This window comes from Podarcis bocagei (assembly GCF_964188305.1).
Source record: "Podarcis bocagei genome assembly, chromosome: 5".
Lineage (NCBI taxonomy): Eukaryota > Metazoa > Chordata > Lepidosauria > Squamata > Lacertidae > Podarcis > Podarcis bocagei.
In genome coordinates, this window is record NC_138129.1 from 61,026,082 (window position 1) to 61,046,137 (window position 20,056).

Consider the following 20,056-nt stretch of genomic DNA (forward strand, 5'->3'; position numbering starts at 1 on the left):
GTAGCTGTTGTATAAGGGATTATTATTTTGAAGGGGATGTAATGGAAATTATTAAGATTTTGGAACACAGAAAATAATAAAAAGGAACCCATCAAATCTAGCACAGGAGGAGGCCACTTTAACTTAATTGTATAATTCAGTATATAAATAATTGGTTTTAATAATTGTATTAATCGGATAAAATTGGCATTGTTATAATGAGGCTGTTATTGGAATGATATTGTAAAATCAATAAAAATACTTACAAAAAAATATGATTACTATGACCCAGCACGTGTTTCTCAAAAACAAGTCATGCCAGACAAATATCTTTTTTTAAATGGAGTTACAAGCTTGGTGAATCAGGGGAATGCTGTGGACATAGTGTATCTTGATTTCAGTAAGGCTTTTGACAAAGTTCCCCAGGATACTCTTGCAGAGAAGCTGGAAAAAAGTGACAGATGGGATGCTGCAAGGTTCTGTCCTGGGCCCATTGTTGTTCAACATTTCAACATCTTAATAAACAAATTGGATGAATGAATTCAGGGGATGCTCATCAGATTTGCAGATGACACCAAACTGGGAGGGGTAACAAATGCCACTGAAGACAGAATCGGCATTCAAGATGACCTTAACAGATCGGAGAACTGGACCAAACTAATAAAATGAATTTCAATATGTACGAATGTAAGGTAGTGCACTTAGGCATCAAGAACCAGCTGTACAAATGTAAAATGAGGGACAGCTGGATTGCTAGTAGTACATACAAAAAGGATCTAGGGAGGGTTTTAGCTTAACATGAGTCAACAGTGCGATGCAACAGCAAACAAAAAAACAACAACCAAAAAACCCCCCTAACGTTGCTCTGGGCTGCATTAACAGAAGCATAGTGTCCAGATCAAGGGGAGTATTAGTCCTACTCTATTTTGCCTTGGTCAGACCACACCTGGAGTACTATGTCTAGTTCTGGGTGCTACAATATAAGAAGGCTATTGACAAGCTGGAACACGTGCAGAGGAGGGCAACCTTATGAGGAACGGTTGAGGGAGTTGGGTATGTTTAGCCTGGTAAAGAGACGACCAAGAGGAGATATGATAGCCATCTTTAAATATCTAAAGGGCTGTCACGTGGAAGATGGAGCAAGCATGTTTTCTCCCGCTCTGGAGGATAGGACTTGAACCAATGGATTCAAGGTACAAAATACAAGATTCTGATTAAACAACAGGAATAACTTTCTGACAGTAAGAGCTGTTTGACAGTGGAACGGACTCCCTCAGAAGGTGGTGGACTCTCATTCTTTGGAAGTTTTTAGGCAGAGGTTGGATGGCCATCTGTCAGGGGTGCTTTAGTTGAAATTCCTGCATTCCAGGGGGCTGGACTAAATGACCCCCAGGGTCCCTTCCAACTCCACAGTTCTATGACTAGCACTACTTGGCACAGAGATCAGGAAAATGTTTAGATGGCTGGTCAAACAATAAAGGTACAATGGTTCCTGTCAGGAAATAAAAGATGAAATATAGTGTTACACCAAGGTCACTGTCTAGCTCCTTTACCTTCCTGGATACACTACAGAATGTTTGGTGGTATGTAGGCCTAGGTTCTAAATTCACACACATTTACAGATAGACCTTCCTTATTCCTTCAGCTTCAGTTTTAAGTCAAATAAATCAATAATTAAAATCCAGTTGTTCCAGGTATCTTACTTTAAGAAAGCAAGGGCAAAAATATAACATGAAACTCCAGAAAGTACACTTACCTAGGTGTGGCAAGGAGAGAACTTTGTTTCTGTGCAAAACACAAAGAAGAGAACTTCAGCTTTCATAGCCTGAAAAGTCAGGTCAATCACGCAACAATGCAGCGTTGTTTGTCTTGAAGCAACATGTTTACTCAAGAAATATCTTGATCTACATCTGTTCTTTCATGTACTTAATATGAAACATGGCCAGAATCCAAAGACGACACTAAATTACAGTGTGTTTCCATGTGTGTACAGAGGTGTGCATGCCTGCCAATTTTCCCTTCTGGACTAAGTCCCTGACAACAAACTGATGGGCATTCCAGAGGGTCTGCCACTCTGAAGGGTTTGCACAGAGGGAGGCAGTCAGCTGGTGAGAAATGCATGGCTGAAAAGCCCCCATGTGCAAGACAGTGTGTGGGCCTTTGGATCCCAGGCATTTACATAGATGAAGCATGTCGCCAGGTCTCTTAGCAAAAGATTTAAAAAATGTCACAGGCAGCTTCAGCTCTGTACTAAACCTCCCATGTGACTATGCCCATTTAAGTAGACTTGGTGATATGTTCACCTGTTGAAATGGGGGTGAGTTGGTCAGTGTTATAAATAGTGTTCAGTATTATAGGACCAATCAGTTACAGAACCATTTTTACATTAGATGCAACACCATGATTTGGAGCTATGTATATGAGCCCAGTGCTCACACACTCCCTACTTCCCCTCCCTTCATGTGCTTTGATTTTGTACATCGCACTTACTATAGTTTGAGAATACATACCTCAATATTCTCATTTTTCCCAGCCTTGGAAGCTAGAGTAAATATTTTTGTAAAAATTAGTATGTTCCATCTTCATTTCATTTAATATTATTAAAGCCACTAATCATAATATGGAGTTTAAGCTGCAATGGTAGGTTACCCAACATTTCTCACCTGGGCTGCTATAAGCTATGGAACCATCCCACAATATAACTGCAGCCTAGTATACCAAAAGGCGTCCTAGCTTTATTTATTGTTAAATGACAGCTACACATGCAAGACTCCATGCATTATTTGTGTAATTAGATATATAGTTTATTGTCATCTGCATTCAAACCCTGATAATTACGCAAGTGAAGTGTTTGAGATTTTCCATACAGGTACAAAGATAAAAGGTTAAAAGGGGGGGGGAGGGGAAGAAAGCTAGAAAGACGGGTTAAAGGTTAACAAGCAAGGGATTAAGAACTGTGACACCAGTTACGCAAAAGCAAGAGACCAAAGACTTCCAGACAAAGCAGAGAGCCAGGAGTTTTTTGTTGTGTGAGGATAGCTAACTTTTCAAAGGTGGTTCACTGCAACACTAACCTAACTGGATGCTACACAACTTTCAGAAGACATCTGAAGGCAGCTATTGAAAAGTTGTTATTGTTTGATGTTTTATTATGTTTTTATGTATGGTGGAAGCCGTCCATATGGGCAGGGTATTAATAATAAAATAATAACAAACAACAACAATAAACAGAAGCAATGACTTTTGAGTAACTTTAAATGGCATATGGCCACCACAGTTCAGAACCCAACTTGGCTCCCATTCAAAAGTGGCACTCCCTCCCACTCCTTAAAAGTATCTGTGAACTTGAAGAGGAAGATGGGGAATATCAGTGCAGCAAGGTCCAGCTGGTGCCTGACCTGGCCAGCCATCAGTACCAAGCCTGCCCACACAGCATGCATGGCATAAGCATACCAACTGTTAATAGACTTACGATGTGTAATTTCTTGAGCAGCATTGGTGGAACTCTCTGGCAGCTTCAGATAGGACATTGTTTCTTCATAAGTGCCTAGTTCCTCTGTTTCAGGACTAAGAGAAATGAGGGAGAAGCATTATTGTTTTGGAGACGCTCTTGGGGGAGATGAAAGGATTAAAATCTCTCTGAAGAGGTGCCTTCCTCAAAGAGTGACAGACTTTAAAGTTCCTATCCAGATACTGACCAGAACCATACAAGCTTAGCGAGAGAGGGAGGGAGGGAGGGAGGGAGGGAGGGAGAGAATATGTAACAACAGCGGATGACTGCCCTGTAAGTTCTGAAATATTAAGAACTGCATGCACAACACAGCAAAAACTTCTAAAACACGTATCTATTATGAGACTGGGCCCTGGACCTTACTTACTGGCTGCCTACACAGCCCTGCATATAAAGACTAAACTTTGTTTGCCAGACATTTGGAGCACTGTTGGGACATAAAAAGGGGTAAGTGCAGCAGAAGGCATTGGAGAGAAAACTGGCCCAAAGGGCAGCCTTAGAGAAGTTTCTGGGGTTGCTTCATGAAAGGTGCAAGCAGGATGACATCAATGACTAGGGAGCATCTCCTGTGGTTCAGTGCCAATGGGGCAAGTCAGCCTCCTGTCTCCTGCTAAGAGCTATTTTCCCAACATACTGTTAACAAATGCTAACAAACAACAATAAACCACATTTAGTGGCATATTTTTAAAGAGCATGCTATTAAACTGAAGCAAGCAAATGAATGAATCTGCCAGCTACCCAAGGGGTAAAAATCCCCGCATCTATCTTATCAAGCCAGGAGCACATTTGTTGACTGATTTCTCCGTAAATCATTTCAAAAGATGGACTCGACAGAGCCAAATGTGTCGTGCACAGGTCCCAAAGCAGGCAGCTCAGCTTGTTTATCAATGAAGCAGCATTGCCAACATGATCTTGTTGTGTGTAAGTATTACAGTGTTAGGTTTGCAGATGGTCAGCTGGGCCAAAGACAAGAAGCTGCCAAATATTCAGCCAGGTGCCAGGGATGCTTGCAAGCTTACATCCAACATTTGTCTTTTTTAAAATATACTTTTGTTGTCCAGGACAGTGTTTCTGATGTATACATTAACCCAACTAATAAAACCCAACTATGGAAACTGAACCAGTTGCTAAATGGCAACTTGCCTGGGACTAACGTCCACTCACCCCAGCACCTTTGCATATACATCTTACATTTAAAGTCCACACCATTCTCCAAAGAACCCTAGGAACAGCATTTTGTTAAGGGTGCTGGGAATTGTAGCTTTGTGAGGCATAGGCTACAGTTCCCAGGATCCTATACAGTGATACCTCCGGTTGCAGACAGGATCCGTTCTGGAGCTCTGGTTGGATCCCGAGGTTTCCGCAACCGGAGGGACTGCTTATGCGCATGCACGCACTGCGAAACCTGGGAAAATACTTCCGGGTTTGCCCCATTCACATCTTGAAGGATACGCAACCGGAGGTGTGTGTATCCAGAAGTACCACTGTACAGAGAAGCAATGTGTGGTGTGTGAATGCAACCATTAGGTCTTGGCTACTTGTCTTTCCTCCGAGCTTAGTCCGGCTAAGTTGAAGCACATCTCTCCAACCTCAGCAAAGCTGCAAGATGTCACTGCAGTCAATGCCCCAGTTTATTCACCAGCTTACACATCTTGCCGAACTGATATAAGCAGTATAGATTTACTTTTGGCACATTTTATCTGCTCCCCATAGCACCAGATATCCAAGACACACATACACACAGAGAGAAAGGTCCAAAAACACAAGCCGTTCTCAAAAGGCTGTCTAAACAAAGGCCACCAGACAACAACTTATGCAGCTTAAGCCCACGCTTGCTGCCTAAACATTAGCAAATGCAATCAAAACTCTCGCCTGCTGACAGCCAGCGATAACAATAAAAGTTAGTGCTCAGCACCTGCGGATTAAACTAGCTTGTGTGTGTTTACAGGAACAGGCCTCAAAGCTTCTAACTTCAGAAATGTCAAGCCAGAGAGAAGGAATAGATAGGGAAAACACTGTGTGGGAGCAGATCTCTTTAAAGAGGGAGGAAAAGCAAGTACATCGCTGCACAGAGACATACGTTGATGTTCACCACAGGTTCAAAGGAGTACCAGCAAAAGACAGCTAGATGTAAAAGAGAATGAGGCAGAACTGGGTCTGTAGTCTTGTAATAGGAAAAGTGAAGAAAGTACATGAAATGAAGTCTCTTTTGCCAGATTCCTGTGTTAGCTATTTGGTTTTGAATATGAAACAACTTGCATTCCTGGTTTCCAGAGAGTTAGTGATTCTTTCTTGAAGCAGGGATGGGGAAACTGTGGCCTTTCAGATGTGGTTGGACTACAACTCCCACCACCCAGATCACTGATCACACTGACTGGAGCTGCTGGAAGTTGGAGTCTAACAACATCTAGAGAGCTTAAGAGTCTAGATTTTCAGGCAACATAAAGAGAGGTGCACTTACGTTTCAGGAGTCATGTAGGCATCATCCACAGCATCTGAAAACAAATTTTTGTAATGTAAAGGAAACAATAACTGCAACCACACAGTATGCCAGAGTGAAATTTAGTGATGTAGTGTCCTGGTGGTTCCATTCCTTGATCCTAGCAAAAGTCCCAGAAGAAGTTGAATTCAAACAAGCATGTTGCAGTGGAGAAGACAACCCAGGCAGTAAATGGACAGGATGGATTCCAGACTTTGAGCTTGTCTACACTTCCATTTGTCCCCAAGGGCATACCTAGGGGTAGGTTAGGTTGACTCCCACCAAGAGCCACCAAGTGATGGGATGCATGTACACAAAAATCATGCCTCTTCTTGTTCAAAGTAGCCCACCCAACCATGTACACACTCCCTCTCGGTCACCAAGACATGCATTTGAGATAAGTGCTCCTTCCTGTTCTTGACTGGAAATTATCTCAATTTCTTGTCAGCATCCACCAGCCATTGCTTTAACAATGCCTAAAATCCAAACAGAGAATGCCTTACCTGGAATGTTCTTCTGGAAGGGACCAAGGTCGACGTTCGGAGGCCTTGGTGGTTTCTTTGGAGGAGGACCAAGTGAAATAATGGAAGGAAGTGGTTTGGGCTTTGGGCTTTTTTCAACCTCATGCCATCTTTCTGTAACAGAGGGAAGAAACCATATTAATGCTTTGGTAGGGAGAATGAACTTCCATGCTGGAATTTCGCAATGGGTGAAACTAGTGCTTTTTTCTTCTTCTAAAAAAAATGTTTAGAGGTACCCTTTTCCCCCTATTCATATTGAAATACTGCCCCTCAATGAGGTCAAACTTAGGTTCATAAAATGTTTATGTGTACCCCTGCATACCCCCCAGAAAAAAGCACCGAGTGAAACAGACCAAACAAAAATCACAGTGTTCCTTTTTTCAAGTTTTGGCAGATACAGTTGCCCCTTTCCAAATGATGGAATTGACATACATTGACACTTTGGCTGTCGAAATGGGTTCTTGATTGCTTAGGTGCACACACAGCAGATATTGGATTATTATTATTATTTTTTTTCTCAAGTGGGGGAACCGACAACCTGGATGCAAGACACAGCATTCACAAAATTAATTGCTCTTTTGAGAAAGAAAGGAAAAATTTACCCAGCTACAGGGATTCTAACCACAAGCCTGAACTTCCTTCCCACCTGTCAGAGCATGCTTGGCAGAGTTGTAACCCAGTAGGCAAGAGTAATTACAGAGTTTGTCATTCACTGACCTATAGGAGTCCAATAGAGTAGGGCTGTGTAAGTAATAGGCTTCCTGGGGGTCTCTGTGGACCACCTTGCTCTACATGTCAAAGCCATCAGAAAAGGAAACCTGTGCATATTGGCAAATATACCGTTCTGTCACATAGCAACAATTTAAACTGCACTCATGACTAATAGGAAGAGCCCTTTGGCATGGTACAAAGCTGGCAAAGTGCACAGAAAGGTTAGCCAGCATCCTGGAACACACACACACACACACACACACACACACACACACACACACACCTTATCTGATTAGTCACCTGCAATTCATTGTAAGTTGGCAAAACAGCTGCTGAATGCTAAGTTCCTGTAAGGCAGCTTGTTCCAGTAAAGAAAGAAAAAAGATGTTTTTCGTAGTTGGCATTGGTCCTGGATTTTGTAAAGACAGCATGCCAAACCAGAAGCTTCCTGGCTGGAGGTTTTTTCTTCTTCTTCAATTAGCAAAAAGGCAATGCAAAGATTAGTTTCAGCCTCAATGTTGGACTCCCAAGTACTGGTCTGGCCCAAAACGTCTACTCCAAAGTTACCATGACAGCAGACAAGTGTTAATATTTATAAAGAATGGACATTGATTAGCAGCTAGGTACATTCACTTCAGGAAACCGGTCAAATTGCAGAAATAAGGAATGCATTCAGATTGCCAATTGTTTACACAGTGCCTGCAAGTACAAGTTGATTATTAGGAGGAAGAAAGAGGTCACTTATCATTGCCCTTATTGTGCAATTATAAGAGGGGCTACTGATTAAAATAACCTAGCAGCATCTCAGTTTATTTTACTGCATACCCTCTCCAGCTGTGAAGATTGATCAAAAATACATTTTAAACATTTCTCCAGAGTTTTTTTTAAACAACACAGCTGGACAACTACCCTTCTTCATGCCACACCTTCTGAAAAACTAAGCGGCGAGGGTATTTTTTGCTCAAAACAATGTAGGAACTACCCATGTACATTTCATGTTCTGTTCTGAAAGTCTAGGAAGCATATAAAACCTACTCACATTATCCTGAACTGACTGGCTTTTAGCTAGATACTAGAAACATCATAGGCAAGTTCTTTAACACAAAAGTATTGTTGCCCACTGCTGACTTAGGGCTACAAAATATAGACAGGTAACATGGCTTACCGTTTGAGCATTGCGAGGTCTTGCTTGGCCTGTCTAAGTCATTAGTGTCTTGGGGAGAATCAGCAACTTTAATGGCACCGTGGGCCAGTGTTTCTGAGCTTGCATTTCTTGGTGGAACAGGTGGCGAGACTGTGGGAAATGGAACAGGTTCGACCTGTAGACGAGAAGGGGTGCTTGGTGCAGAAAGCACTACTGCTTGCTCATTTTCAGCTGCTTTTGCTGGAACCTCTGGAGTGACAGCAACGTTCATAGTTTTGGGCTGGGGAAGAGACGTTGTTCTGTTTGAACGCTGAGGAGGGGTCTCAGACCCCTTTTTGTCACTCTGCAACAAAGCGCTTTCCCAGATGTTCAGAGTATTGCGGAAAGAATTGCTTGCCGGTGCAGTTTCTTGAAGGCAATGATAAGATGCCGGACGTTGCTTTGGTGTATCTTCCACCAGTACAACTCTTGCACAAACTGTCTCCATAATGTCTTTGCTTTTTCTGTCTTCATTCTTCCTGACTTCAGGCAATTCGTGAAGCCGGGCCCTTGGTAGCACCACAGGCTTGATTTGTACTATTTCAGACTTCTGCGATAAATAACTGAAGGGCGCTGTCTTTTGCTCGGGATCTGGAATTTGTCGTCGGCACAATGGTTTGGGTTTAGGATGGGATGCGGGACTGCCATCGGTATTTTGCCGAGGGAGGGTTTCTGCAGGAAGGTTCTTTACAGGTTGGAGCAATGCACTGGAAAAATTGGAATCATTCTGAAATTTTGCTCGAAGTGCTCGGAAGTCTCCAGCTCTTTCCTAAAATAGCCAAGCATACAAGAGACAAACTATCAATCATATTTTTAACAAAGCAGTTCTAAACCAAATTGAGAAAGAACCCAGACTGGTGTAGTACTGGGTGAGATGGTTATGCAATCAAGTCTGGATTCAGGATAGAGGAGGTTCATGTGAAAAGTATATTCTGATGGGGCCCCTCTGATGTCAGTGGACCTCTTGTAGCTTACCTGATGACAGTGCACAACTAGATACAGAGAGGAATTGGGTTCATCCTCTTTTCACAGTGGGCTGGCCTTATTTAATTTTCCCAAATGTGCTTGTGGATTGGAATATGACTGCCAGATTATGCACGGTGGATTTTGTGCTGAAGTTGCGCACATAAAATATATATTCCCTATGTTGAAAATGTATGTATTTTATAGGATATGTGTGTACAAAATGCATACAGTTTACATGCAGATTTTTCCATGCCTGCCCCTTTCTTAAGGCTGCAAAAAATGAGACAAACTGACATAGGACTGACTGCTATTGAAAATGACACAAAATAGATTTAGGCATATCTGTCCAATTCATTGCCAAGCATCTGGTTCCATCATGAAGGGACAGTGTGTGCAATTTAAATGGACCCAGATGCTTCCCCCCCCCCAAAGAGGAGCACAGGACATTGCGAGTGATGGGTACTGCTGGGGTACTGACAACTTCACAAGGAAGCTGTGTCTGTGGGATGAGATTGGACCAAAGCTTAATTTCTAGAATTTGGGGGGTGCTTCATGTCCAGATGCCCATCTCAGGGGCTTAGCATCCCCAGCCAGTGACCAAGGGTGATTTCTTGGAATAGTGCACATCATAGGGTGACCTCTGACAATGGCCAACCCCTGCTATCCATTAACAATCTGTAATCAATAAAAGCTGTCCCCTTATTTGATGCCAGTACTGGTTTCTTGTGCCTTCTTTGTGTTCACGCCCACCCCAATGGTTCCACTGCACCTGGGCCTAGAACAAAGCAGCTCAGGGAAGGGGGAGAAAGACCACCACATTTCTACTCGGCACATGTGAAGGTGTATTCAGATAACTGACTGAGAACAAATCCTTCCCTCCCCTGCTCCAACTAACCCCCAAGCCCACCCAATACCCCAGACTCTGCAATTAGATCACATCAGGACACCATTTGCTTGAAGGAAACTTACAGTTGTAGGATATGGGTGAGATTACAATAGCCTTCTCTTCCATATACAAACCTGACAATACAGGATCGTCGTCATCTACAGTGTTTACTCTATAGTGACCCCACCCATATCTAAAATGTCGCAGCACACCTTGGGAGCCTCAGAAACTAGGCACTGGATGTCAAATTCCACAGTTCATGAAATGTGGCCATTTCTTACTCGCTCTCTTTTTGGAGCTACCTGTATATTGTGAGCTGCCTTATAAAAATCTGAATGTGCTTGCTCGGCAGGAGGAACAGCAGCCATGCAGATCAGCCTTGTGCACAGAACTGTGCTCGCCTGCAACAGCTTGCTGGATCAGAAAATTAGGCGAAACAAGACAACCTTGGACAGAAGCGCCATTATGCTGAAAAAGAGACACAGATGCCTTTAATGAGAAGGCAACACAGCAGAGCCTTGTCCTGAGATTTTATTGAATTTTGCGTAATTGCATCCAACTTATTAAATACAAAACAGTTTCTCCTGAATAACCCCTTTTAGTCAACGCTATTATTTTCACATTACACAGCATGATGCAAAGCACCTAGGAGATGTTTCAATTGCTCCGATTGTACTGGAGCAGCCAGCTGTATGATACAACTCAGTACTATGCCCAAGCCCAGTCTGGAATTTATATGCAATTAACATTTCCGTAAAGGAAAAGACAGACCAAAACCCCTCTGATCTTCATCCAAAACGTCACACTGAGTTATGACTACAACCAATGGAAGCCAAGGCAAAATAAATGCCATTGTTCCTTCAGCATGGGTGCAATATCAGCAGGCGGACTTTAAGGTCTGCTCAAATGCACAGCACTGTTTACGGTGCTTTACTGCAAACCAGGTGCTTCTTTTATTACCGAATTCCTCATCAGAGCTGCAGAGAGAAGCCACCATGAAAAATGAAACCTTTGCCAGGTTGCCACCCCCTAACTAGAGATAAGCTTCTTCTTTTTTTAAAGTAACAATTGCTTTGTGATTTTATTATGCATTAAAAGCACAGCTGAAAACTACAGAGTTGAATCCTGGAGAGCTCTTCCTGTTTCTGAAAGGGCAACACAGGTGCTATTGCTTTCCCAGGCAGTGCATCCAGGAGCTCGCTGGGGTACTTCGCCCCTGAATGCCAGAAGCATTAAGTGCTTGACTGTTTCCATGGAAGCATTTCCATAATGTGGACATATTACCACCGGTAGCAGTTTAAGCTCAAGTTTCCAGTCTCCCTCAGTTCACTATTTTTACTTACAACAAGGACAGATGTTTTTGCTCTGTTCCATTTAATTATTTTAACATTGAAAATGTCCTGTTCTACCCAAGCCCTTGACATTCTCAGTTCATTTGTTCCAACTTATCATTTACCAGTTATTTCTGCCTGGGTGGAGAGTAGCACAGAGAGTAAACTAGGGATTGTGCCAACGCTGAGGCTCAGTTTGCTGAACCCCATGCAGCTGCTGAACCTAACCCACATACTCACCCCCCCAAAGAAGGCTGCAAACTGTAGTTGCTGCAAATTTTAGCTCTGTGAAGTACAGGTCCCAGAGCAGAGCAGGATGTGCTTTAAAGGTATGGTGTGTACATAACCTGACTCTCAAAGTGTGGTTTGGTTTTTAACACAGAGCCTGCTGATGATGAAAAGGGTGAAATTAGCTGCCAATCTACTATTTTGGCACTACTAACATCCACTAACCAACATTAACTCATTTCTTCCCCTGTGTTTTCATATTACAGATGAGGGAGGGAGGGAGGGAGAACACAATAGGCCTTGAGAAGTCAGGGGGCATCTTGTTTAGCATTAAAGCTGGCTTGCAAAGAAATGGAATGATGAATTCAATAATTGGGGGTGGCTGTGAGGTTAAATGGTGTGCTGTGGTGTGCTCCTAGCAGATCACTTGACCAGCTGTAACCACAACTCACCCAGAAAGAAAGGGAAGAGAGCAGGAAGTAGAAGCTATTAACAGGGCTAAAGGTAAAGGGACCCCTGACCATTAGGTCCAGTGGTGGACAACTCTGGGGTTGCAGCGCTCATCTCGCTTTATTGGCTGAGGGAGCCGGCGTACAGCTTCCGGGTCATGTGGCCAGCATGACTAAGCCGCTTCTGGCGAACCAGAGCAGCGCACGGAAATGCCGTTTACCTTCCCGCTGGAGTGGTACCTATTTATCTACTTGCACTTTGACGTGCTTTCGAACTGCTAGGGTGGCAGGAGCAGGGACCGAGCAACGGGAGCTCACCCCGTCGTGGGGATTCGAACCGCTGACCTTCTGATTGGCAAGTCCTAGGCTTTGTGGTTTAACCCACAGTGCCACCCGCATCCCTCTTATTAACAGGGCTACCAACATTTAAAAAGCCAAGTGCTTAAGTCAAGTTTGCAGCTCACCACTCAGCAGGGATGCCAACTTGGATAAAATTGGGGGAGGGAAGCCCCACCCGGCATAATCTATCAAAATATGTGGCACATGCATACTATTTGAATGCCAATGCCCATCAATGGGGGGGGGACACCAAAGGGACCTTGGCCCCTAGAAGTTGGCTCCCATGCGACCTAGGCTATGCCACTCAGGCAGATCACTGTCCCCGGTTTACATGTAAGAGGGGGAAAGTCTGTACAGCAATAAACTTGCCACTTCAGCTCTAAAAGGCATGAAGGACTCAATGCTGGGTTTGTATGCTCTGGAATGAGTTCCCAGATTATTTATTACATTTTAATCTCATTTTTCCTGTTAACAATGTAACTTTAATGAGCATAAAATGTGATGGTCGTATGCACGGAAATAAAAAAGAGGTTTGCATTAGGCAGTATCTAGGAAATGCGGAAGGAGACACTAGAGATTTCTGTTCCAGCTAAGTGATGACTAATCCCTGGGGCACCTGAGAACTCAGCTTCCAACAGACAATAGAGCCTGCAACAGCAGGAGCTCATTTTAGCTCAGTGATCTGGAGCAAGCAAGTTACTTGTATAGGATTTCTCTCTGGGAGCAGAGAAAGGAAAGTTAAGGTCTTTAGGAAGACTGGACTGTATTGCTAGTTTAAGAGCAATGTGTTACTTTGTATTTTGCAATGTTAGTTTTGTAACTGGTTTAAGACTGCAGAAAAACTCTTTGAAACTTGTGGTGGAGACAGTGGCGTAGCGTGGGTTAGCACCCGGGGCAAGGCAAGTAATTTGCACCCCCTAACCCGTGGAGTGAGTGAGCCAGGTAGGGGCAAAGAGCTGCGAGTGCGAGCGCCCCCCCCCCAGATGTTGCGCCCGGTGCGTCTGGCCCCCCTGCACCCCCCACGCTACGCCACTGGGTGGAGAGCATTAATTTTGACTCTGCACAATCAAGGATGCAGATCAGGGATTCCATTTGCAACAACTCTTCACACATCCTTCCAAAGAGGCCTAGGCAGCATGCACCTCACCCCCATCCCCACCCCCACCCCTGCTTGCCCAGGTCTATATTATGCTCAATATGCAACCCTGTGAGGTAGGTGAGATTTGCTCAAGTTTGCTCAGTGAGCTTAATGGTGGGATGGGCATACCAGATACTATTTGGAGGATACAAATCAGCTTCCCCATTTTGATGTTGTTTTTTAATACTTTGCACAAGACTGTAATCTGCCAGTTCCACAAAGCGCCATTTACAGGAATCTCTTATGGTTCCTATTTATGAAACTGATTGGCTTTGTAAATCTCAACAGGAACATTCTGCAGATATCATTTGTTTACTCAAGACAGTACTCTGACCCACAGCAGCCACAATTGCTGGAATTTTGCCACATGCTCCAGGTACCATCAATCAAGTTTGATGACATCCAGAAAGTATAAACTCAGGCAAGTTTTCCTGCAAATCCACCCACAGTTTCTCAAAAGACTAAAATGTAAAGAGGTTAGCCAGGTAGCTTCATAGCCAAATCAAAGACACTAGAATGACTTTGGGAGGGAAAAGAAGAGTGTATCAGGGCTGTTAGTTTAGCAGTACAAACCTAGGCATATTTACCCAGCAGTAAATCCCACTGTGTTCAGTGTACTTCTCAGTGAGTAGATTAAGGATTGCAGCCCAAACTCTTAAAATAAGAAAGGGACTATGGTGTTTACAAATGGTTCAATGGTTACAAAGAATCATTAAAGGTTATGTTCTGCTCCCCTTCCCCCCCCCCCCCAAAAGGGTTTAAAAGGAGGCATCAAGAAATAAGGATGTGGGGAAATTTCAATTTAGATGCATTTAAAGCCAGCTTTATCAAATTCATATAGTTTCTGAAGCTGAAACCCTGCCATCCTTTGAAATTCACGCTCCTCCGAAGGTTACAACGCAGTTCTCCAACCAACCAATATTGACAAAAAATGCATATGATAAGGGGAAAGGGTGCATAAAAATAAATTACATTCCCGAAAATAGCACACTAAAATGCATAATATTAGGAGAAATTGCTTGCAAAGATGTGTGCATTAGTCAAAACTGCGCACAAATTGCACTTACTAGGAAAAATGTGTACTAAAATGCAGAAGAATTTTAAAATAAATAAACAAATTGCAAACTGCTGCAGAAACATGGAGATTGGAAAAACCAAGAAACAGAACTAAAACTAACAGGAGGAAGACTGGGCTCCTGCAGTGCAGAGATGTGCAGAAGAAAGAGTTCAACAGGTATAGTTTCACCCGGTGTGTCAGTCAGTGTCTCTCTCTTTTACACACACACACAGACAGACACTGCTGAAAGGGGCAGCCCCATGCTGCGCTCGGCTTCCCTTTTATAAGCACTTCAGGTAGTCTCAGGCATGTGAGAACCATGACCTTTCATCAAGAAATCATCCTGCACTTTTTGAACCCCATGTTTCCCTCAGAAGGATAAGGTTTCAACCCTAACATTAGAAAGTAAAGAGGTGCATTTGTGGCCAGGTTAAGGCACTGATTGGGAACCTCCAGTGGTTCCTGGACTACAACTCCATCAAACCTGACCCACGGGCCATGGTGGCTGGGGCTGATGGCAACTAAGGACCACAGATGTCCCCCTGCCTTGGTTTTTAACCCTGAACATTCCCATATCATTATAGCACAACCTTGGTATCTCTTTTCTCTGGACAGGGTGGGGTGGAACTTAGCCCCACAAGACCAGCACAACAAGTTTCCAGCAAAAGTAATAATAGGGAGCTAAATCCTGAAAACATTTATGCCTCCCTATCAGGTAACCTCCCCCAGCGTTGAACCGGCTCCCTGTTCTTTGCAGTGATCCACGTAGAGCTACACACCATGTTACAAGATAAGCTAAAGAAGAACTGTTTGAACAGCAAACAGAGGCAATGCCCCAGAAAGACACATAAAAAAGCAGCAGAGCAGCATTTGTAGTTACCATTTCCATGTTTTCTCTTGCTTTCATACCTCCTTCTGACGTGGCTCAGTGTTGCAGCCCATTTTTGAGCTTGTGAGTAGTCTGTTCCCAGAGCAGAGGAGTTTAAGGAACTTCCTTCCTGGCAGCTCAGAGTAATCCTGCAGCAAGAGCCAGTGGGGTTAAGGTGGAGCAAATGCAGAAGGATCACACCTGGGCTGAAGGACTTGGCTCCTCCCTAACCCAACCCACAGTGAGAGAGAGGGAGGGGGGGAGAGAGAGAGAGAGAGAGAGAGAAAGAGAAGGCAGACTTGCTTCACCTGCAAACAGATCTCCCCCTTTGTTGCACAAGAACCAGGCATGCCCATGGAGGAAATGTCAGTCTTTGGAGAACTGTTAGTCTAGCAAAGGTATGCTACTGTCATCGTGGGTTGCGGCTGCATGGCCTTGAATTTTGAGGGGAAGGCTGTACAGAGCAGGCTGTGCATTTCGGAACAGAGATCACACTATACACACAGCTGCGTAAACTAGTTTTGCACCCACATAGCCCAGATTCTGTGACTAAATAAATTATGCCAATAATTTGGGTGTCGTTTGGGTTATATTTCTGTGGAGATGCAAGAAATCAAACTAAACACTCGCACAAAATTCAGGTGCAGCTTCTCTGAAATGGGGGAGGGGGCATGGGCTACTTTCATGTGGGCCTCAGTTCCAAAGCCTATCAAGTGTCTCCTCACTTACATGTCCCCGCCTTGATGTAGCCATAGATTTTTTTTTTTGTTGGACCGATGCCAGCACCAGTGACCCTCCCCATGTTGAGAAAAGATGGCTGGGAGACAGAAATGTTCAGGAAGAGAGGTCTTCATACTTTGAGGGGGAAAGGCCAGAGAAGTCATTGTAAGAATTTAAAGAGATGCAAAATTAATTAAATTAAAAAAACTAATTATAGCCACTGGGGATACAAGGGAAGGAGAGAAGAGAGGAAATCAGTTAGATGAAAAAGAAGTAATGATAAAAAGGAAAAGGTGTGAAAGAAGCAAGCAGAATGTTGGCTAGGCTAGTTTATGCATTGCAGCAGGAATGGGGAACCAACCTGTAGCTTTCCAGATGAAGAGGGATGGACTATGAATGGAGCGGGGCCCTTATCCCTCCCTTTGGACCCCCTGGGAAACTCTGCATATTTGCTGTACTTGGAACTGGGTGTGGAGAGTGCAGCTGAATGGGACACAGGTAAGAGCAGACTGTGGAAGAACCATCTTCTTTGGGCCTGCTCATAAAAAGCAAGTCCACAGTGAGAGACTAGGGTGATGGCCGCTATTTCCATGAACTCTTCTGATTGTGAGACTTTTGTGGGTGAGCTGAGAGTTTGTTTGGGCCCTGGGTGAGAATCCAGAGGCCTGAAGGGAGGGTGTGTCAGAAGGAAAATGAATTTATATTGATTTATATAGATAAGTAACTTTGCATTCATGCAGCATTTTTAAATGTAACTGCAAATTTATGTAAGTTGTCAGTTGTTGCTTCGGTTTTCTGTACACCGCTTAGATATTTTAAATATAATAAGCTTTATGGAAACTAAATAATCAATCTCCCATCAGCCCCAGCCAGCATAGTCTGTGCCCAGGTATGATGGCAGTTGTAATCCAACAACGCCTAGAGGGCCACAAGTTTCCCATCCCTGCATCCAAGTTCAGGGAGTTTTAAGCCATTCTGTATGTAAGGGGAATGGGCAGTTTTTTTCTACATTGTCCCAGGTTCTTTTATTGTGGTGGTGGTGGTGGGGAATAAGAATGCCTGGGGTGAAAATGCCCTTCCTTGTTTTGTGTATGGCAGACCACGTGCTGACAATTACCACATGGAGCAATTTAAAGCAGCCTCGACGCGGCAGCAACGTATAACTCAGCCCCAAGTCAACATCCCATCCTTACGCTGACCCTTGATGTGCGGCTGTCTTTTTAAATGCCATTCTCTTCCTCTTTACCAGCAGTAAGCCTGAGGAGGGACAGCTATCATCTTTCATCATACAAGCAGTGCTTTCCCTGCTATAAATCTCGCCGTACAACCATGTTTCCTGAAGCCTAAATGCAAAGTTAAGATATGGGAAGAGACACTTCCCCAGAGCAAAAGAGCTGTGCTTTTATTGCCAGGTAACGGAGATCGGTACGTTCCTTCCCACACACAGCCCTCCCCCAACACTTCACAGTGTGGTGTTGTGGGTAGAGAGCAAAGTTTGGTTATGTGTGTCATGAGTCCTGAGGCAGCAAGCAAGGAAGGTCTATCCTGGCAAGGGGAGAGTAGGAATGGGGTGAGATGGCTGAGGGGTGGGGAGGTCAGAGCAGTGTGCTTGGAAATATCGCCTCCCTGCTGCTGAAGAATGTTCCAGCAGAGGAGGGAGGATTGTGCAAGCAAGTCATCCCCCTGCCTCCTGAGAGTGAGGTTGCCCTGGCAACTGAGGAAGTGCAGGAGCCTGAGTAGGACACTGAGCTGGCCTAGCAGACCCAGGTCCCACCTCCCACGACCCACTGTTGGATGCACCAACACAACCCGGCCCATGCTATTTGCAGGAGTGCCTGCCTTCTTGACCAGCTCCATTTCTCGAGATGAGAATCACGTGAATGACTGTGCCTATTCCACTCTTCTAAAGGTGAGCAAAGTGGGCATATCAGGTGTGGAGTCAGCGCCTTAGCTTACTCCTAGCGGTGTATCTCAGAGCCTTGCTTCTGAATTCTATAGGCTGCGTAACCTGTATCTTGATCTGTGTTTGAATTGTGTGCTGATTTTTGGAATAAAGCCTTTGGGAATCCTTGAGTGTCTGAAAGTGGGAGCCAGGACAATGGGAGACCCAGAGTCGGGTTCCAAACAGTCATTTATGGGTTATTATTGGAAGGGTAAATAAATATAGAACTGTAAAGCACTTTGTACACTGAAAGGTGCCTTATTTAAAAAAAAAATCTATTAAGCTGCTCATTTCTGCTCTTTAGTGAGCTGCTTCTTGGAATCTGACCTATCACTTTTTTCCCCCAGGGCAGGACATAGCAATTACTTTATATCTCTCTAGTGGATAATTGTTTATAAGCACAGGGCTGTGAATTCAGCAAATCTGAGAATGAGTTTTCACAATCACACTTGTACTGGCGAAAGGGAAGTGAAACCATAGAGTGTGGAGGGTTTTTTGTGGGGGGAGGCATTAGGCTGTATTATGTCTAAACCCCTTCTAATTTCTGGATCCAGCAAAGGTTAAAATCTAATGGAGGATCCCATTGTTGAAGTAGCCAGGCAAGCTTCTAGTTAATGGGCCCTAGTGTATGGGTCATTAGTCTAAAGAAAGGAAGTTGCTTTGTGCTGGAGGGCCATGGATGGGCCCCCTCCCTCACCTGGCTGGTAGTGACAATAACCAGAGCTGAGTTGTTTGTGTGAGCTGAACTGCAAGTAGGCCATTGGAAGAGGTCAGGGCATGAGAACCATGCTTGCTTTCTTCTTGAATCCAAGGCTGTGACTATCAGAGAAGCAAGACCCTCTTGGGGTGTTAATGCTGTGAGTCCTTCCATCACAGACTTAGGTTGTATATATGTGTAAATAAACCATATATCATAAAGATATCACAGTCTCCACTGTCCCTTGTTCCCAGGAAACTGAATTCTGGGTAAGTGCCTGGAACCCCTGGAATCTTGCACTGCTTGGAGATTAGGGTGGTGTGCAACAGCATGTTTCTGTTCCATCATCACCTGAGCTGTACAGTTTATTTCATAGTGCTGATGCCCAACTCTTTGAAGAGTGAAACCCAGCTGTGGAAAGTCATTTGTTACTTTAGCCTGTAATTCTGGAGCTGGTTCATCACCTGATTGCAGCTCTGCTTCTCTCTGAAAAACAGACCTATTCTCTCTTAGAAAAACACTGGGGCCTAATTTGAATAGTAGAATGTCTGGCATCTGGTGGGCGGGGCTTTTGTGTTGTGCCCTGGAATTGGCCCCTCCTTTTGGGTATTCAGTTAAGTTCAGTTAGAGAGGCCAACTGCTATTCTTGCCTCATGTTATTTTAGTTTCTCTCAGACAGTATGTTATTGTGTTACAATGTTTTATTATTACTGAAGCTTTGTTTGACATATACGTGAGCCGCTTACTTTGCTGAAAGAAAAGAAACTCTGCTGAAGAATGATGGAATATCCTAAACTGAGGGGGGTGGGATATTCCTAGTCTGACAGGAGGATTAGTTTTTTTTAATCACCCCCACCCTCTAAAACATTCTCCCCCCCCCCTGCCCCACTGGAATGGCCCAGTCCTCAACACACGTTCAAAGCAATCCAACCTTGAAATGTCAAGGAAATGAATGTGAAATGTCAAGGAGGGAAAGTAGGACCCATACTTCAAGGAAGGGAGTAGCATAGGAAGTTGCCTCACACTGAGTCAGACTGTTGGCTCATCTGGC

The 20,056-nt window shown here is 44.0% G+C and overlaps 2 protein-coding genes across 4 annotated transcripts in view; one reads left to right on the forward strand and one right to left on the reverse strand.

The window, feature by feature from the left end:
• The window catches only part of PRKAA2 (protein kinase AMP-activated catalytic subunit alpha 2), a 67,187-nt gene extending 56,582 nt beyond the window's left edge, over positions 1–10,605 (forward strand). The window contains exon 10 of the mRNA XM_081196893.1: positions 10,589–10,605. The gene's annotated coding sequence lies outside the window, so the exon portion shown is untranslated. The remainder of the gene's footprint in view (positions 1–10,588) is intronic.
• The window catches only part of FYB2 (FYN binding protein 2), a 38,483-nt gene extending 22,660 nt beyond the window's left edge, over positions 1–15,823 (reverse strand). For 2 of the 3 annotated variants that reach the window (XM_081196882.1, XM_081196881.1), the window contains exons 1-7: positions 15,688–15,823; positions 8,367–9,153; positions 6,473–6,604; positions 5,952–5,985; positions 3,452–3,546; positions 2,490–2,521; positions 1,736–1,764 (exon numbers count right to left, since the gene is read on the reverse strand). In XM_081196882.1, coding sequence (XP_081053008.1) covers positions 1,736–1,764; positions 2,490–2,521; positions 3,452–3,546; positions 5,952–5,985; positions 6,473–6,604; positions 8,367–9,153; positions 15,688–15,720 — 1,142 coding nt within the window. In that variant the 5' untranslated portion in view covers positions 15,721–15,823. Of the gene's footprint in view, positions 1–1,735; positions 1,765–2,489; positions 2,522–3,451; positions 3,547–5,951; positions 5,986–6,472; positions 6,605–8,366; positions 9,154–15,658 lie in introns of all 3 variants that reach the window. The other variant, XM_081196883.1, reaches the window with a different exon arrangement.
• Between the last annotated feature and the right edge of the window lie 4,233 nt (positions 15,824–20,056).